Source organism: Thalassophryne amazonica, chromosome 6 (genome assembly GCF_902500255.1).
Source record: "Thalassophryne amazonica chromosome 6, fThaAma1.1, whole genome shotgun sequence".
In the NCBI taxonomy this organism is placed as follows: domain Eukaryota; kingdom Metazoa; phylum Chordata; class Actinopteri; order Batrachoidiformes; family Batrachoididae; genus Thalassophryne; species Thalassophryne amazonica.
Window position 1 is genome coordinate 1995142 of NC_047108.1, and position 19176 is coordinate 2014317.

The 19176-nt window shown below is 39.4% G+C and overlaps 1 protein-coding gene across 1 annotated transcript in view; it reads right to left on the reverse strand.

Annotated features, from left to right (window-relative positions):
- Positions 1-19176, reverse strand: part of ccdc22 (coiled-coil domain containing 22) — a 134237-nt gene that overhangs the window by 87465 nt on the left and 27596 nt on the right. Inside the window, exon 3 of the mRNA XM_034173463.1 lies at positions 1803-1935. Within this exon, the coding sequence (XP_034029354.1) occupies positions 1803-1935 (133 nt within the window). The remainder of the gene's footprint in view (positions 1-1802; positions 1936-19176) is intronic.

The window sequence follows — 19176 nt, forward strand, 5'->3', positions numbered from 1 at the left end:
GGACAAAGTCAGCTCATAGGTTTTCCCAGTTTTTGTCCCGGTGTCACCGTCACGCAAAGCAACCACACCCCCAAATTTACATTACTTTATGAATTAAAATGTCTTAAATTAAAAAAGTTAGAAAAAAACTTTCACATCCCTGTACAGAGACCAAAACTGTTTTTTTTGTTTTGTTTTATTTTTTGTACCAGGCGGTAAATGTTTATTTCTGCTCTAAAGTTGGATATTTTAACAGAGTCCTTGTGGCAATGTGCTCTGTTTTGGAGCCAACCTCAAGCTGATAGTCAAGGTCCTGCAACTTGTACTTCCAGTAGAGCTTCATTTGACACTATCGAGGTCTGGTGCTTGATTAGACGCAGACTACCCATTTGGAAGGAAAGAAAGAAGAAAAAACAATGTGGACTTGCTGTGTGTGTGGCTGACAGAGAATCCAGATTTTTTTTTTGAAGTTATTTTTATGTTATCCACAGAAACAGAAATGTCTCTCGCTCAGTGTCACTCTGAATTTAGCATGCAGTGAGCACACTTAACATGGTGCCAACTAACCAAATGTAGGAACTAATTCATCAAATTGTATCCTGCTGTGAATCGTGGCCTCATCACATATCTTGTTCGCGCGCTCTCTGTACATCTGCAGGGTTAAAAGTGTCAGACATGTTTGGGTTGCTTGTGACTGGACTCGCACGTCACTGCCTCATAAAACCATGACCTCCTCCCCAGAGGTCTCTCACCCTCAAAGGCTGAGAACCCAGATACATGAAAAATGAGGATAGGCAGTATAGGCTTCCAATTATTTCATGGTATTTCATTGTATTTTTTGTGAAAACACTGTAAATGACAACTTAAATATACAATTCACTACAATCATTTTCGCAAAAAGTGACATGCTCACCCTCACCAAAGTCTGTAGAACCATCATCAGGAAATATGTTTTTGTTGAAACCATGAACAGGAAGAACCAAAAGTTAAAAAATAAATTTAAAAAAATAGAAAGGACCCAACTTCCAAGGTGCTCACATGAAGATGTCGAAATCCCACGGAGCCACACAGGAGTCATACAGAGGACACAGAACAGAAAACAAAAACCGTACTGCGCTCTACATGGGAATAATTAATCAAACTGCGCAAACAAATTGTATGTTGTGTGCAGAGTAGCACTTTGAGCACTCTGTGCAGCAAAAGGTGACGTCATTATGCTTCTTCTTGTCTCTCACTCTGCAGGACACTGTTATTTTGCAATTTTTCTGCAATACGCTTCAGCTTTATTGCAGAAAATTACAGTGAGTTCATTACATCGTGTAATGAACTCATCTTACTCACTTAGGGTTTGAACTCCATCTTTTGAAATGCCATGTAAAACCATATCTATGACAACGAATACACTGAAGTTGTTGAACACTAATATCGTGGTATTTTTCACTTTTTGTACAGTGATGTATTCTATCATGTACTACTGGTTTTGCACTCAAAGACTATTACCAATTATCATATTTGGGCAACTGTTTAACCAGAACAATTTTCAATTTCAAATCTGAATCTAAGGTTTTTACACACCATATGTTTAAAAGGTTTTATAAGTTTCTTGGAGTCCCTGACTGGAGTCCTGTATGGGGCTGATGTGGGGGACTCCATTGTTCTGCTTGGGGGACTTCAATACACAGGTGGGCAATGACAGAGACACCTGGAGAGGCGTGATGGATGGAGCAGCCTCCCTGAGCTAAACCCGAGCGATCGTTTGTTATTGGATTTCTGTGCTTGATAAAGGCAGGCAGGAAGGACAGGCAGGGAGGTGTGGTATTTACCTGCTGGCTGATCTGAAACCTGAGCACTCTCTCTGGGCAGTTTCTCCACCAGGAACATAAGCAGAGAGCGAATTTCTAGCTCAGTGCTGTACAAGAAGGTCTGGTACCCGATCTCTCCTTTGTAACCAAGGTCCTAGATAGATAAAAACAAAGTGTAACGATAACAGTAGTATTCATCTAAACAAGTCAAAATTAATTACCCATCCCCATGAAACTGGATTTGTAAGATGTTCTGTCTTTTAAGTCTTCCATTTCAGTTCAGTCAATGAGTTGATTTGTCATTCCAGCACAGAGACTAGTACTGTGGAGGTGTTCACAGGTGGGTGCAATGTCCCCTCATGGAACATTAGTTGTAGGTAAGTTATGCGATTACTGACACACTCTCACTCATTTTCAACCGCTTATCTGGGATCACGTCATGGGGGCTACAACTCTAGTAAGGGACCCCAGACTTCCCTCTCCCGTGCCACATTGACCACCTCTGACTGGGGGATCCTGAGACATTCCCAGGCTAGTGTGGACATATAATTTCTCCACCTAGTTCTGGGTCTTCCCCGAGGTCTCCTCTCAGACGGACGTGCCTGGAATACCTCCCTACGGAGGCGCCCAGAAGGCATCCTTATCGGTTTCCCGAACCACCCCAGCTGGCTCCTTTCAACGCAAAGGAGTAGCGGCTCTACTCTTAACTCCCCACGGCTCCATCAAAACAAAATAAAATAATGTCAGGTTACTCTGTTTCTGACCTGCACCACACCGTGCAGTACCAGCCTGAACCACTCAGTGGAAACAGGGCTGGCGGCATATGCTGGCTAATTGTCAAGGTGTGACAGCTGCATTAATTTTCATTCTCAAACACCTTTGGTGGCTTCTCCCATCGGGACTTTCTAATCCATATGCGGCACAGATGTTCCTGTACATGATTCCTGACACTTAGTTGTGCCTCTCAGTGTACATTATCCCAGCTTGCATCTTGCATTCTGCTACTATGGGCGGGACACATTTGCACAGCCTGCAACTTGGGTCCAGGCAGCTGTGTTATGACCCAGTCACACGGCACATGACAATTCCTGAATGAATGGAAAAAGCAAAAAAAGTCACAATTCGTTGAGAAAAGGTGGACAAAAGAGCTTTTTTCACCGAACAGTCTGCGAAGCAAGAGAGCAAAAGGGACGAAAGAGGAAATTAACAAAACCGAAGCTCACGATCTCCACGAAACACGCCTGGAGCCACAGCTGGAGCAGTGTGTGTCTGCATCTCTGCGTCCCAGCACTCAGCGCTGGGACGGAGCTCATAGCGCTGAGTCCTGGAGAAACTGCAAACAGAAGCTGTGGAAATCTGTGTGCACGTCAGTGGACCACCTGCTCTGGTTCCTCAGTCCAGAACAAAAGAGGGATCATCTCCATCATCAGAATCCTCACTGTCTGTCGACACGCTGCGTGCTCCGTCTTCCTCCAATTAAAAAAAAAAACAAAAAAAAAAGTGTGCTGTGGTCACTGCTGTATCACTGTATTATGTTCTAAGCCATAATATATATATATATATATATATATATATATATATATATATATATATATATATATATATATATATAGAACAGAAAAATGTCAAAAGGGAGAATAAATATAAGTGTAAAGATGATTGAATGTATCAGAGCAGTAAATTAATCAGAGCAGCAGCGGCCTCAGCGCTCAGAAACCGGCTTCTGCACTGAGAAAACATTCATCTGGTCAAACGAAGTCAAATTAAACAATAATGTTACAAAAACTAAACAAACAATTAAAAAAAAACATCAAGAACAGCAGCAAAACGAGACACAGACGAATTGAGGTTTTCATTGCCCTTTGTTCAAATTTTTCAACATTTTTCAACAAAAATCCTGACGAAGCGCCAGATGCAGAAACGAAGCTGCGCGAATGTTAAACAATGTCAACGACAGTCCAGATTTCTTGTTTCGTCAGGGCTGCATCACCCTTCATTAAGTGCCGTGTGACGGGGCCTTTAGACTCCTGCCTCTATGGATCTGGTGCTTAGGGCTTGTGCTTGTACTGCCACGATCAGAGCCTCTGAGCTGTCCTTTAGTCTGACCTTTTGTAGCCAGTGGTAGGTCTTCTTGATGTCAGCCACCTCCTCTATCTGTTAATGCTACATCTACACAGGGGCTTGGTCTTCCATGATACAGTGATGAAAGTGAGTCATGAAAGGGGGAAAAAAAACAACCCTGAAACTTTTTGGCAAGGGGCAAAGGCCCTGGGGGGGGGGGGGGGGTCTGGTGGTTCCCTCCCAGAAAAAAATCTCAGATGCATTCTGGTGCATTTTCAGGTCTATTTACCCACCAAAAAAATTCTATTTTTTGTTGGGTGATGTCAATCTTTCCACTGCTGACTTTTCACACAAACATACACTGTGGCTCAGAAAAGTACACAATAAAGTAAATGACAATTCAAAGAACTCAAAAATAATCATTCTCAGCATCAATTGAAATGGGAAAATAGAAGTATTTATGGCACATTAATGCATCAACTTAACTCACTTCTGAGTTTTCCTGGTTTTATCAGGAGCTTTGGAGCTATTGATAATCTTTCTTTTCAAATTATTGGCCACTACAGATGTCTGGGATTTCATTTGTTTTCCCTGGGACAATCCCAATTTCTGCCTACGTTCATCCTTTTCTTTTCTTTTATTAAAATACAAATATTGCTTATATTAAAAAGGTACTACATTGGCTGCCCCCTGCCCATCTTTAAGAGATGGCTACCTTCTGCTGTCTCAACTGATCCAGAGCCATCCTCACAGACTTTTCTCACCCAGTGATGTATGATTGATTACCTGTTCAGCCTGCTCCCCTCAGGCAGGAAATACAGGTCAATCAGAGCCCAAACCTCCAGGATGACAAGACGTTTATTTCCCTGGGCTGTGAGAACATTAAACACTCATGTGCAATAACTCTGACCACCATGTGCAATAACACTGCTATGGGCTACACTCATACAAATATGTGCAATTTAATTTGTGCTTCATCTAGAATCTGTATTTATTTATTTAAATATACTGTACATGTCTTCACTTATTTATATACTCACATTTTTCACTGGTCTACTAAGTTACTTATTAATGAGTCAGAGGTGATGGCTTCTTTTACTTTTCTTATTCTCACACTCAGTTGCGGAGTGGGACCCCTAATCCAGTATGTGTAGAATGACAAATAAAGCTTCTATTCTATATTAATTTATTCACTTTTTCATTTCATGTAAAAATGGAGATGAGGGCTGTAGGAAAATCAGTGCTCATCTGGCTAGAACCTGACTTAAATATAATAAAAAGTACATTAATGCTAACATTTGTTAGCTTATGCATAATGATAATAATGCATAATGACATAGGAAGACAAAAAATAAACAATCGCCAATCTTGTCTTTTTTCTCTAACCACTGCATCTAAACTTCTTTGCGCTGTTATCACAAAACAGGCCGTCCTCACTTTTCAAAATTGTGAAGTCTGCCATTAGGTTTCTGATTTTTTTTTTTTTACCCCAAAACTTCAGAAAGCCTGTGTCCAGAAGAACCATAAAATGCAGATTTAGCAGGCTAGAGTATGTATGGAAACAACTTGAAGTAAATGCATCTTTCTGATATTTTCACCGATATTCCTTGTCTCATCCTGTTTTGTGGCTCTGACACTCTAATCCTCACCCTACCTCATTGCATTGCTCATAGAGCCACAGGGTACCAGACTTTGGGTGGAAAACTCCACGCACTGTGAGGAGTTTTCGTGTCTTGACATAATGTCATGTGTTGTCGAATTTGCACTAAGATGTTAATTTTGTTTTGTTTTTTTTTACTGATTATGTATTTATATTTTAATTTTGATCTACTATGTGGCTGTTTTTGATGCATGGGTGGTATGTGTCGGATGTGTTGTTGTGTAGCAGACCTCTCTATCCAAGGCAAATTTCTCCTTAGGGAGACAAATAAAGACACTGACTTTGACTTCAGTGGCATCTACCCAACGTATTAGCCCAGCTGGGTATCGGATGACTGGTAAGATGTTTTATATTATATATATATATATATATATATATATATATATATACACACACACACACACACACACACACACACACAAAACTCCTGGCAACAATTATGGAATCACCAGCCTCGGAGGATGCTCATTCAAACATGACACAAAACTAAAGTAATTTCAAATGGCAACTTTCTGGCTTTAAGAAACACTAAGAAATCAAGAAAAAAAAAAAATTGTGGCAGTCAGTAACGGTTACTTTTTTAGACCAAGCAGAGGGAAAAAAATAAGGACTCACTCAATTCTGAGGAATAAATTATGGAATCACCCTGTAAATTTCCATCCCCAAAACTAACACCTGCATCAAATCAGATCTGCTCGTTAGTCTGCATCTAAAAAGGAGTGATCACACCTTGGAGAGCTGTTGCACCAAGTGGACTGACATGAATCATGGCTCCAACACGAGAGATGTCAATTGAAACAAAGGAGAGGATTATCAAACTCTTAAAAGAGGGTAAATCATCACGCAATGTTGCAAAAGATGTTGGTTGTTCACAGTCAGCTGCGTCTAAACTCTGGACCAAATACAAACATGGGAAGGTTGTTAAAGGCAAACATACTGGTAGACCAAGGAAGACATCAAAGGGTCAAGACAGAAAACTTAAAGCAATATGTCTCAAAAATCGAAAATGCACAACAAAACAAATGAACGAATGGGAGGAAACTGGAGTCAACGTCTGTGACCGAACTGTAAAAAACCGCCTAAAGGAAATGGGATTTACATACAGAAAAGCTAAACGAAAGCCATCCTTAACACCTAAACAGAAAAAAAAAACAAGGAAAGGAAAAGCAATCGTGGACTGTGAATGACTGGATGAAAGTCATATTCAGTGATGAATCTCGAATCTGCATTGGGCAAGGTGATGATGCTGGAACGTTTGTTTGGTGCCGTTCCAGTGAGATTTATAAAGAGGACTGCCTGAAGAGAACATGTAAATTTCCACAGTCATTGATGATATGGGGCTGCATGTCAGGTAAAGGCACTGGGGAGATGGCTGTCATTACATCATCAATAAATGCACAAGTTTACGTTGATATTTTGGACACTTTTCTTATCGCATCAACTGAAAGGATGTTTGGGGATGATGAAATCATTTTTCAAGATGATAATGCATCTTGCTATAGAGCAAAAACTGTGAAAACATTCCTTGCAAAAAGACACATAGGGTCAATGTCATGGCCTGCAAATAGTCCGGATCTTAATCCAATTGAAAATCTTTGGTGGAAGTTTAAGAAAATGGTCCATGACAAGGCTCCAACCTGCAAAGCTGATCTGGCAACAGCAATCAGAGAAAGTTGGAGCCAGATTGATGAAGAGTACTGTTTGTCACTCATTAAGTCCATGCCTCAGAGACTGCAGGCTGTTATAAAAGCCAGAGGTGGTGCAACAAAATACTAGTGATGTGTTGGAGCGTTCTTTTGTTTTTCATGATTCCATAATTTTTTCCTCAGAATTGAGTGATTCCATATTTTTTTTCCCTCTGCTTGGTCTAAAAAAGTAACCGTTACTGACTGCAACAATTTTTTTTCCTGATTTCTTGTAGTGTTTCTGAAAGCCAGAAAGTTGCCATTTGAAATGACTTTAGTTTTGTGTCATGTCTGTGATCTGCTTTTTTTCTACAAAATTAAACTGAATGAACAACCTCCGAGGCCAGTGATTCCATAATTTTTGCCAGGGGTTGTATATACGAATTTTAAAACAACCAAATGAGCAACAGTGCATGAACCCAAGCACAACAAAATGGTAAACCTAACTGTTCAAACTATAACGGGTAAGTATATTATTTTTGTAAAACCTTTTAAAGCTGACTAAAGTACCAAGCAACTTAATATTATCAGGACAATTATGCCAAATATTATACACCCTTAACGGAAACACAATGACTTTTTGCAGTAGCTTTAGATCCTTAGTTTCTCAAATAATAATGTCCCTCTCAAATTGTAGCTGGAAGTCCTCATTTTAAATAGACCCTGGACATGTTTAGGCAAGAGTTTATTTTTGACTTTATATATAATTTGTACTGTGACATAATCAACCAAATCCCAGAATTTTAGAATTTGCAAACCAGCAAATAACAGATTTGTTGGCTGTTTCTTCTGCAACAAAAATATTGGCTTAGTATTAGTTCTATATGTGTTTCCCCAAACCTCAACACAGTATGTCATATATGGAACAAGTAATGTATGATACAAAATAGCCAAAGAATGTTGGGAGAGGAAGTCTTGTGCTTTATGCAGAATTGCAATGACTTTTGACATTTTATATTTAACATAGTTAATATGCATTTTCCAGCTTAATTTATCATCAATATAAACACCAAGAAATTTTGTATCTGTTACAATTTCAATATCATGTAATAATAAATTTCTGCTTAAGTTCCTGGACTTATTACCAAATATGATACACTTAGTTTAACCAAAATGGAGCAATAATTTGTTTGAATCAAACCACTGTTTAAATGTATGTAATTCATTCTCCATGTCCACGCGCTGTCCAAAATGACCCCCACTACAAAACAGTCATATCATCATGTAATCCTCAAAAACTCAGAATCTGTCCCACCAATGTGGACACACTGATATCTATTGTGTAAGTAGCACGTTATCCAGTCAAATGCTTTCTGAAAATCAAAAAAAGACCCCTGCAGTAGGAGGTAGGATTTGGACCTATTCTCTATCGCACTGGAATCGACAAAGTTCAACACAATCCATTACTGCCAGTGAAGTAGTGCATTTTTTTTTTCTAAAATTGTATTGCTGCTTGCTAAGGATATGTTTAGCTAAGAAATCATTTAACCTCCTTACAAATACCTTTTCCAGAATTTTAGAAAATTGTGGTAAGAGGGAGATCGGCCTATAATTTGAAAAAACATGTTTGTCACCAGATTTGAACACTGGTATCATTTCACCTTTTCATTTCATTTTGAAGGGAAATTTCCCAGTCATTAATGACAAATTACAGATATACGTTAAAGGCGTAAGAATACAATCAATAATATTTTTAACCAAAAACATACCAAAGTTGTCTATCAGTTGATTTTTTTTTCCCTTAAGTTGAACTACAACCCCAATTCCAATGAAGTTGGGATGTTGTGTGAAATGTAAATAAAAACAGAATACACTGATTTGCAAATCCTCTTCAACCTGTATTCAATTGAATACACCACAAAGACAAAATATTTAATGTTCAAACTGATAAACTTTACTGTTTTTGTGCAAATATTTGCTCATTTTGAAATGGATGCCTGCAAACACGTTTCAAAAAAAGCTGCGACATGGGCAACAAAAGACTGGGAAAGTTGATGAATGCTCAGAGAACACCTGTTTGGATCATTCCACAGGTGAACAGGTTAATTGGAAACAGGTGAGTGTCATGATTGGATATAAAAGAAGCATCCCCAAAAGGCTCAGACGTTCACAAGCAAAGATGAGGCGAGGATCACCACTTGGTGAACAACTGCATGAAAACAAAAAGTCCAATAGTTTAAGAACAATGTTTCTCAACGTTCAATTACAAAGAATTTAGGGATTCCATCATCTACAGCCCATAATATAATCAGAAGATTCAGAGAATCTGGAGAACTTTCTACATGTAAGCAGCAAGGCCGAAAACCAACACTGAAAGCCCGTGACCTTCGATCCCTCAGGTGGCACTGCATTAAAAACCGACATCATTGTGTAAAGGATCTTACCGCGTGGGCTCAGGAACACTTCAGAAAACCACTGTCAGTTAACATAGTTCGTCACTACATCTACAAGTGCAAGTTAAAACTCTACCATGCAAAGTGAAAGCCGTACATCAACAACATCCAGAAACGCCGGCGCCTTCTCGGGGCCCGAGATCATCTGAAATGGACAGACGCAAAGTGGAAAAGTGTGCTGTGGTCTGATGAGTCCACATTTCAAATTGTTTTTGGAAATCATGGACGTCGTGTCCTCTGGACAAAAGAGGAAGAAGACCATCTAGATTGTTACCAGCGCAAAGTTCAAAAGCCAGCATCTGTGATGGTATGGGGGTGTGTTAGTGCCCATGACATGGACAACTTACACATCTGTGATGACACCATCAATGCTGAAAGGTACATCCAGGTTTTGGAGCAACACATGCTGCCATCCAAGCAACGTCTTTTTCAGGGACGTCCCTGCTTATTTCAGCAAGACAATGCCAAGCCACATTCTGCACGTGTTACAACAGCGTGGCTTCATAGTAAAAGAGTGCGGGTACTAGACTGGCCTGCCTGCAGTCCAGACCTGTCACCCATTGAAAATGTGTGGCGCATTATGAAGCGCAAAATACGACAACGGAGACCCCGGACTGTTGAACAACTGAAGTCGTACATCAAGCAAGAATGGGAAAGAATTCCACCTACAAAGCTTCAACAATTAGTGTCCTCAGTTCCCAAATGCTTATTGAGTGTTGTTAGAAGGAAAGGTGATGTAACACAGTGGCAAACATAACACTGTCCCAGCTTTTTTTGAAACGTGTTGCAGGCATCCATTTCAAAATGAGCAAATATTTGCATAAAAACAAAGTTTATCAGTTTGAACATTAAATATCTTGTCTTTGTGGTGTATTCAATTGAATATAGGTTGAAGAGGATTTGAAAATCATTGTCTTCTGTTTTTATTTACATTTTACACAACGTCCCAATTTCATTGGCATTGGGGTCGTACATACAGTTGTGCTCAAACGTTTATATACCCTGGCAGAATCTTTGCCTTTTTTAGCCATTTTTAAGAGAATATGAATGACAACCCAAAAACGTTTTGTTTCACTCATGGTTAGTGGTTGGGTGAAGCCATTTATTGTCAAACCACTGTGTTTCCTCTTTTTAAATCAAAATGACAAGAGAACTACCCAAATGAACCTGATCAAAAGTTTACATACCCCTGTTATTAATATCGTGTGTTGACCCCTTTAACTTCAATGACAGCTTGGAGTCTTTTGTGGTTGTTGTGGACATGGCTCTCTGATGGTAAAGCTGCCACTGAATATATCTTGGACTTTATTTACATTAATTACAAACAAATACAAACAGTTTGGAACTTTATGGTAAATCTGCATGGAGGAGACAGTTCTCAAAAACTGAGTGACTGTGCAAGAAGGAGAAGAGTGAGGAAAGCCACCAACACACCCAGACAACCCAGGAGAAGTTATGGGCTTATGTGGCTGTGATTGGAGAAATTGTGCAGAAATTTATTTACATTTTACACAACGTCCCAACTTCACTGAAGTTGGGGTTGTATGTCAATCTCTTTTTCATCCGTTCCTTTAATGAACATTGACTCCAGAACTGTTTTAAATGTTTTGCTGTAATCCAAAGACTACGTTTTAGAAAATACAACTGAATTTGCTAAATTTTTCTGTTAACAAAATAGCCATTAAAATGATCTGATAGCTTTCTTTTCTTTAACAACTGTATCAGTATTTGCATAAAAAAGCAGGATATTCTTTAACAACTTTTTTCTTACTTATAATTTCATTTAAAAACTTCCAATTACTCTTTATATTCATTTTATTTTTTCAAATAAATCACTATAGTACTGCCTTTTACATGATCTCATGTTAATTACTTTTTTATATGTCTTCTAGCTTAACTCGGCTTCATTTGTTCTAAATTTTAGAAACTGCTTGCACAACCCCAATTCCAATGAAGTTGGGAAGTTGTGTGAAATGAAAATAAAAACAGAATGCAATGATTTGCAAATCCTCTTCAACCTATATTCAATTGAATACATCACAAAGACAAGATATTTAATGTTCAAACTGATAGATTTTACTGTTTTTGTGCAAATATTTGACATTTTGAAATGGATGCCTGCAATACATTTCAAAAAAGCTGGGACAGGGGGAACAAAAGACTGGGAAATTGATGAATGCTCAAAGAACACCTGTTTGGAACATTCCACAGGTGCACAGGGTAATTGGAAACAGATGAGTGTCATGATTGGGTATAAAAGGAGGATCCCCAAAAGGCTCAGCCGTTCACAAGCAAAGATGGGGTGAGGATCAACACTTTGTGAACAACTGCATTAAAAAAATAGTCTAACAGTTTAAGAGCAATGTTTCTGAATGTTCAATTGCAAGGAATTTAGGGACTCCATCATCTACACTCAATTATATAATCAGAATCAGATTTTGTCTTTGTGGTGTATTCAAGTGAATATAGGTTGAAGAAGATTTGCAAATCATTGTATTCTGTTTTTATTTACATTTTACACAATGTCCCAACTTCATTGGAATTGTACAAATTTTTTTTTCTTTTTACATGCATTCTGAAGTCCTTAGTGATCCAAGGTTTATCAATACTTTGCTTATATCCAACATTTGATACAAAAGGACAATGTTTATCATACAACTTGGAAGAAGCAATAGAAATGAGTGATTTCTAAGACTGAGCTACATCCTCAATATAAATGTCACTACAATTTTGATGTAGTAATCCATTGTAAGATTTTCCATAGATTCCTTTGTTATTTTCTGTGTGAAGTTCGGAATGTTACAATGGTCAATTTGATCAACTAAAGAATTGAAAGCAACAAATACAGGCAAATGGTCACTGATATTACTCATGAGTAGTCCTCCCATTATATTTCCCACAGTAGTATTTGTCAATATATTATCAGTAAGTGTTGATGTATTCCTGGTTATCCTAGCTGAATGAGCAATCATTGGATACAATCCCATACAAAACACAGAATTGATAAATTCATCAATATGTAAATTGAAAAGATTTCAAGGCCTCTACTGCCATCTGGTGGTTGCCTCTCACTGCGGTATTGTATCACTTCCTGTTCCGGAGCACAGCGGTGTTTTGCTGTATCTGTTAGCTGTTTAATCTGCGCAGTTAGATTGATCTAGATAACTAGATAACGATTTGTTTCACAGTGTAATCTTCACGTGCCTTAACTAAAGCACTCCCTCTGCTGAATCACCTCTAAATTATTTACACATTATTCACTTTGTGTGTTTGTAGGAATCCGCTAGCTTAGCACAGCTACTAGCTCTTAGCCGGTTTAGCATGGCGGCTTCTCCTGTCTCTCCCGCACTTTTCTTCTCTGGGTGTGAAATGTTTAGTTATTCCTCGGCCTCCTTTAGCAGTAACGGTACTTGTAATAAGTGTAGCTTATTCGTAGCTTTGGAGGCCAGGCTGGGCGAATTGGAGACTCAGCTCTGCACCGTGGAAAATTCTACAGCCAGCCAGGCCCCTGTAGTCGGTGCGGACCAAGGTAGCTTAGCCGCCGTTAGTTTCCCTCTGGCAGATCCCGAGCAGCCGAGAAAGCAGGCCGACTGGGTGACTGTGAGGACGATACGTAGTTCTAAACAGAAGCCCCGTGTACACCGCCAACCCATTCACATTTCTAACCGTTTTTCCCCACTCGACGACACACCCGCCGAGGATCAAACTCTGGTTATTGGCGACTCTGTTTTGAGAAATGTGAAGTTAGCGACACCAGCAACCATAGTCAATTGTCTTCCGGGGGCCAGAGCAGGCGACATTGAAGGAAATTTGAAACTGCTGGCTAAGGCTAAGCGTAAATTTGGTAAGATTGTAATTCACGTCGGCAGTAATGACACCCGGTTACGCCAATCGGAGGTCACTAAAATTAACATTGAATCGGTGTGTAACTTTGCAAAAACAATGTCGGACTCTGTAGTTTTCTCTGGGCCCCTCCCCAATCGGACCGGGAGTGACATGTTTAGCCGCATGTTCTCCTTGAATTGCTGGCTGTCTGAGTGGTGTCCAAAAAATGAGGTGGGCTTCATAGATAATTGGCAAAGCTTCTGGGGAAAACCTGGTCTTGTTAGGAGAGATGGCATCCATCCCACTTTGGATGGAGCAGCTCTCATTTCTAGAAATCTGGCCAAATTTCTTAAATCCTGCAAACCGTGACTATCCAGGGTTGGGACCAGGAAGCAGAGTTGTAGTCTTACACACCTCTCTGCAGCTTCTCTAATATAGCACCTTCAACTGCACCACAGACTAAAACAGTTAAATGTGGTCTATTAAACATTAGGTCTCTCTCTTCTAAGTCCCTGTTAGTAAATGATATAATAATTGATCAACATATTGATTTATTCTGCCTTACAGAAACCTGGGTACAGCAGGATGAATATGTTAGTTTAAATGAGTCAACACCCCCGAGTCACACTAACTGCCAGAATGCTCGTAGCACGGGCCGAGGCGGAGGATTAGCAGCAATCTTCCATTCCAGCTTATTAACTAATCAAAAACCCAGACAGAGCTTTAAATCATTTGAAAGCTTGACTCTTAGTCTTGTCCATCCAAATTGGAAGTCCCAAAAACCAGTTTTATTTGTTATTATCTATCGTCCACCTGGTCGTTACTGTGAGTTTCTCTGTGAATTTTCAGACCTTTTGTCTGACTTAGTGCTTAGCTCAGATAAGATAATTATAATGGGCGATTTTAACATTCACACAGATGCTGAGAATGACAGCCTCAACACTGCATTTAATCTATTATTAGACTCAATTGGCTTTGCTCAAAATGTAAATGAGTCCACCCACCACTTTAATCATATCTTAGATCTTGTTCTGACTTATGGTATGGAAATTGAAGACTTAACAGTATTCCCTGAAAACTCCCTTCTGTCTGATCATTTCCATTTACTCTGATGGACTACCCAGCAGTGGGGAATAAGATTCATTACACTAGAAGTCTTTCAGAAAGCGCTGTAACTAGGTTTAAGGATATGATTCCTTCTTTATGTTCTCTAATGCCATATACCAACACAGGGCAGAGTAGCTACCTAAACTCTGTGAGTGAGATAGAGTATCTCGTCAATAGTTTTACATCCTCATTGAAGACAACTTTGGATGCTGTAGCTCCTCTAAAAAAGAGAGCTTTAAATCAGAAGTGCCTGACTCCGTGGTATAACTCACTTAAAGCAGATAACCCGTAAGTTGGAGAGGAAATGGTGTCTCACTAATTTAGAAGATCTTCACTTAGCCTGGAAAAAGAGTGTGTTGCTCTATAAAAAAGCCCTCCGTAAAGCTAGGACATCATACTACTCATCACTAATTGAAGAAAATAAGAACAACCCCAGGTTTCTTTTCAGCACTGTAGCCAGGCTGACAAAGAGTCAGAGCTCTATTGAGCCGAGTATTCCTTTAACTTTAACTAGTAATGACTTTCTTTGCTAATAAAATTTTAACTATTAGAGAAAAAATTACTCATAACCATCCCAAAGACGTATCGTTATCTTTGGCTGCTTTCAGTGATGCCGGTATTTGGTTAGACTCTTTCTCTCAGATTGTTCTGTCTGAGTTATTTTCATTAGTTACTTCATCCAAACCATCAACATGTCTATTAGACCCCATTCCTACCAGGCTGCTCAAGGAAGCCCTACCATTATTTAATGCGTCGATCTTAAATATGATCAATCTATCTTTATTAGTTGGCTATGTACCACAGGCTTTTAAGGTGGCAGTAATTAAACCATTACTTAAAAAGCCATCACTTGACCCAGCTATCTTAGCTAATTATAGGCCAATCTCCAACCTTCCTTTTCTCTCAAAAATTCTTGAAAGGGTAGTTGTAAAACAGCTAACTGATCATCTGCAGAGGAATGGTCTATTTGAAGAGTTTCAGTCAGGTTTTAGAATTCATCATAGTACAGAAACAGCATTAGTGAAGGTTACAAATGATCTTCTTATGGCCTCAGACAGTGGACTCATCTCTGTGCTTGTTCTGTTAGACCTCAGTGCTGCTTTTGATACTGTTGACAATAACATTTTATTACAGAGATTAGAGCATGCCATAGGTATTAAAGGCACTGCGCTGCGGTGGTTTGAATCATATTTATCTAATAGTTTACAATTTGTTCATGTAAATGGGGAATCTTCTTCACAGACTAAGGTTAATTATGGAGTTCCACAAGGTTCTGTGCTAGGACCAATTGTATTCACTTTATACATGCTTCCCTTAGGCAGTATTATTAGACGGTATTGCTTAAATTTTCATTGTTACGCAGATGATACCCAGCTTTATCTATCCATGAAGCCAGAGGACATACACCAATTAGCTAAACTGCAGGATTGTCTTACAGACAGACATGGATGACCTCTAATTTCCTGCTTTTAAACTCAGATAAAACTGAAGTTATTGTACTTGGCCCCACAAATCTTAGAAACATGGAGTCTAACCAGATCCTTACTCTGGATGGCATTACCCTGACCTCTAGTAATACTGTGAGAAATCTTGGAGTCATTTTTGATCAGGATATGTCATTCAAAGCACATATTAAACAAATATGTAGGACTGCTTTTTTGCATTTACGCAATATCTCTAAAATTAGAAAGGTCTTGTCTCAGAGTGATGCTGAATAACTAATTCATGCATTTATTTCCTCTAGACTGGACTATTGTAATTCATTATTATCAGGTTGTCCTAAAAGTCCCCTGAAAAGCCTTCAGTTAATTCAAAATGCTGCAGCTAGAGTACTAACGGGGACTAGAAGGAGAGAGCATATTTCACCCATATTGGCCTCTCTTCATTGGCTTCCTGTTAATTCTAGAATAAAATTTAAAATTCTTCTTCTTACTTATAAGGTTTTGAATAATCAGGTCCCATCTTATCTTAGGGACCTCATAGTACCATATCACCCCAATAGAGCGCTTCGCTCTCAGACTGCAGGCTTACTTGTAGTTCCTAGGGTTTGTAAGAGTAGAATGGGAGGCAGAGCCTTCAGCTTTCAGGCTCCTCTCCTGTGGAACCAGCTCCCAATTCAGATCAGGGAGACAGACACCCTCTCTACTTTTAAGATTAGGCTTAAAACTTTCCTTTTTGCTAAAGCTTATAGTTAGGGCTGGATCAGGTGACCCTGAACCATCCCTTAGTTATGCTGCTATAGACGTAGACTGCTGGGGGGTTCCCATAATGCACTGAGTGTTTCTTTCTCTTTTTGCTCTGTATGCACCACTCTGCATTTAATCATTAGTGATTGATCTCTGCTCCTCTCCACAGCATGTCTTTTTCCTGGTTCTCTCCCTCAGCCCCAACCAGTCCCTCCCTGAGTCTGGTTCTGCTGGAGGTTTCTTCCTGTTAAAAGGGAGTTTTTCCTTCCCACTGTCACCAAGTGCTTGCTCACAGGGGGTCGTTTTGACCGTTGGGGTTTTTACGTAATTATTGTATGGCCTTGCCTTACAATATAAAGCACCTTGGGGCAACTGTTTGTTGTGATTTGGTGCTATATAAATAAAATTGATTGAATTGATTGATTGATTAATTGACTATCAGGATTTCTGAAATCTGCATTAAAATCTCTGCAGACAAACAAAAGCTTATTGTTTTTAAAAGTATTGTACATGTCTGTCAATTTATCCACAAAAAAATTATGTGTGATCCAGGTGCTCTATGAATGCAGCTTATAATTATGTTTTTTGATTTTTCACTTTTAATTTCCATTCTAACACATTTGATATTTTCAAGAGAAAGGGACATATTGTTAACAATTTCATAATGACAGCAAGAACCAACATAAAGTGCCACACCACTGCCCTGTTTATACATCCTATTTATAGGGAACAGTCAAGCTGGACAGTGTCCATGTGCTCATCCCTCAACCATGTCTCAGTAACAGAAAAATGTTTGACATTTTTTAAACAATCTTGAATTTGAAACAAGTTCGTCGAAAGACTTTTACTATTGACATGTATAATAGAGAATGACCTGTTTATATCAGAACAATTCTTAAATTGTTCCTCAGTAACGTAATTACAGTGGTGAGTAATATTTTTGAGAACAAAATCTGGATCTACGAGGTCTGTCAATAAAGTAACGGTCCTTTTTATTTTTTTCAAAAACTATATGGATTTCATTCATATGTTTTCACATCAGACATGCTTGAACCCTCGTGCGCATGAGTGAGTTTTTCCACACCTGTCGGTGACGTCATTCGCCTGTATGCACGCCTTGGAAAGGAGTGGTCCCGCCCCCTCATCGGATTTTCATTGTCTGGAAATGGTGGAATGAAAAGGACTTTTTTCCATCAGAATTTTTTCAGAAGCTGTTAGAGACTGGCACCTGGAAACTATTCGAAAAATTTATCTTGCTTTCGGTGAAAATTTTACGGGCTTCACAGAGAATAAGGTCTGTTACTACAGCTTTAAGGACCCCTTTAAGGACACTCGGCGCGCCGCGCTCCGAGCTGCGACAACGCGGCACAAGCCACCGGACCATTTCTAAACGGATGGCTCTGTGGATACGAGACCGTCGTGTGCTCTTTCTCTGGTTATCTGGTCCAGCTCTCCACAATTTCACTGATACTTACTGGACTGGTAAGCACTGAAAGCCAAGATAGACATGTCCAAACTTGTCCTCTGACACGCTGAAATGGAGGTATTCCTTTGTCTCGCTTCCAAAGCGAATCGGTCGTGATGCGCGAAGCCTCCGCGCGGCTTTCCATGACAAAATCTCTTGTTAAAAGTGAAATCTGCCGGAAAATGGCTGATGTCCAGCTCTTGTGATAACCAGAAAAAGAGCACACGACGGTCTCGTATCCACAGAGCCATCCGTTTCGAAATGGTCCGGTGATTTGTGCCGCGTCGTCGCAGCTCGGAGCGCGGCACGCCGAGTGTCCTTAAAGGGGTCCTTAAAGCTGTACTAACAGACCTTATTCTCTGTGAAGCCCGTAAAATTTTCACTGAAAGCCAGATAAATTTTTCGAATGGTTTCCAGGTGCCAGTCTCTAACAGCTTCTGAAAAAATTCTGATGAAAAAAAGTCCTTTTCATTCCGCCATTTCCAGACAATGCAAATCCGACGAGGGGGCAGGACCACTCCTTCCCAAGGCGTGTTCACAGGCGAATGACGTCACCGACAGGCGTGGAAAAACTCACGCATGCACACGAGGGTTCAACCATGTCTGACGTAAAAACATATGAATGAAATCCATATAGTTTTTGAAAAAATAAAAAGGACCGTTACTTTATTGACAGACCTCGTATATTATATTCAATGTTATGAGATTTATGTTCAGAGTACTCAAAAATGTTTAGGTCAAGCCCCTGTGCAGAGGTAAATTCGAAAGAATCAACATTATAAAAAGGTTGTAATCCACAAACCAAACTTGCAGCTAAATGAAGACTGACTGTTTGATATAAACCAGTACCTGATAAAAGTTTTCTCAAAAGTTGACTCATAAAGGGAGATCAAACAAAAATCAAAACAAAAACACCCTCCAAATAAGTGATAAAGAACCAGTAAAGACATTTTCTTTCTTGAGGAGCAGTCACTTAAGATTATCCAGGTCTGAAAGCTCTCAGATCATTAGGA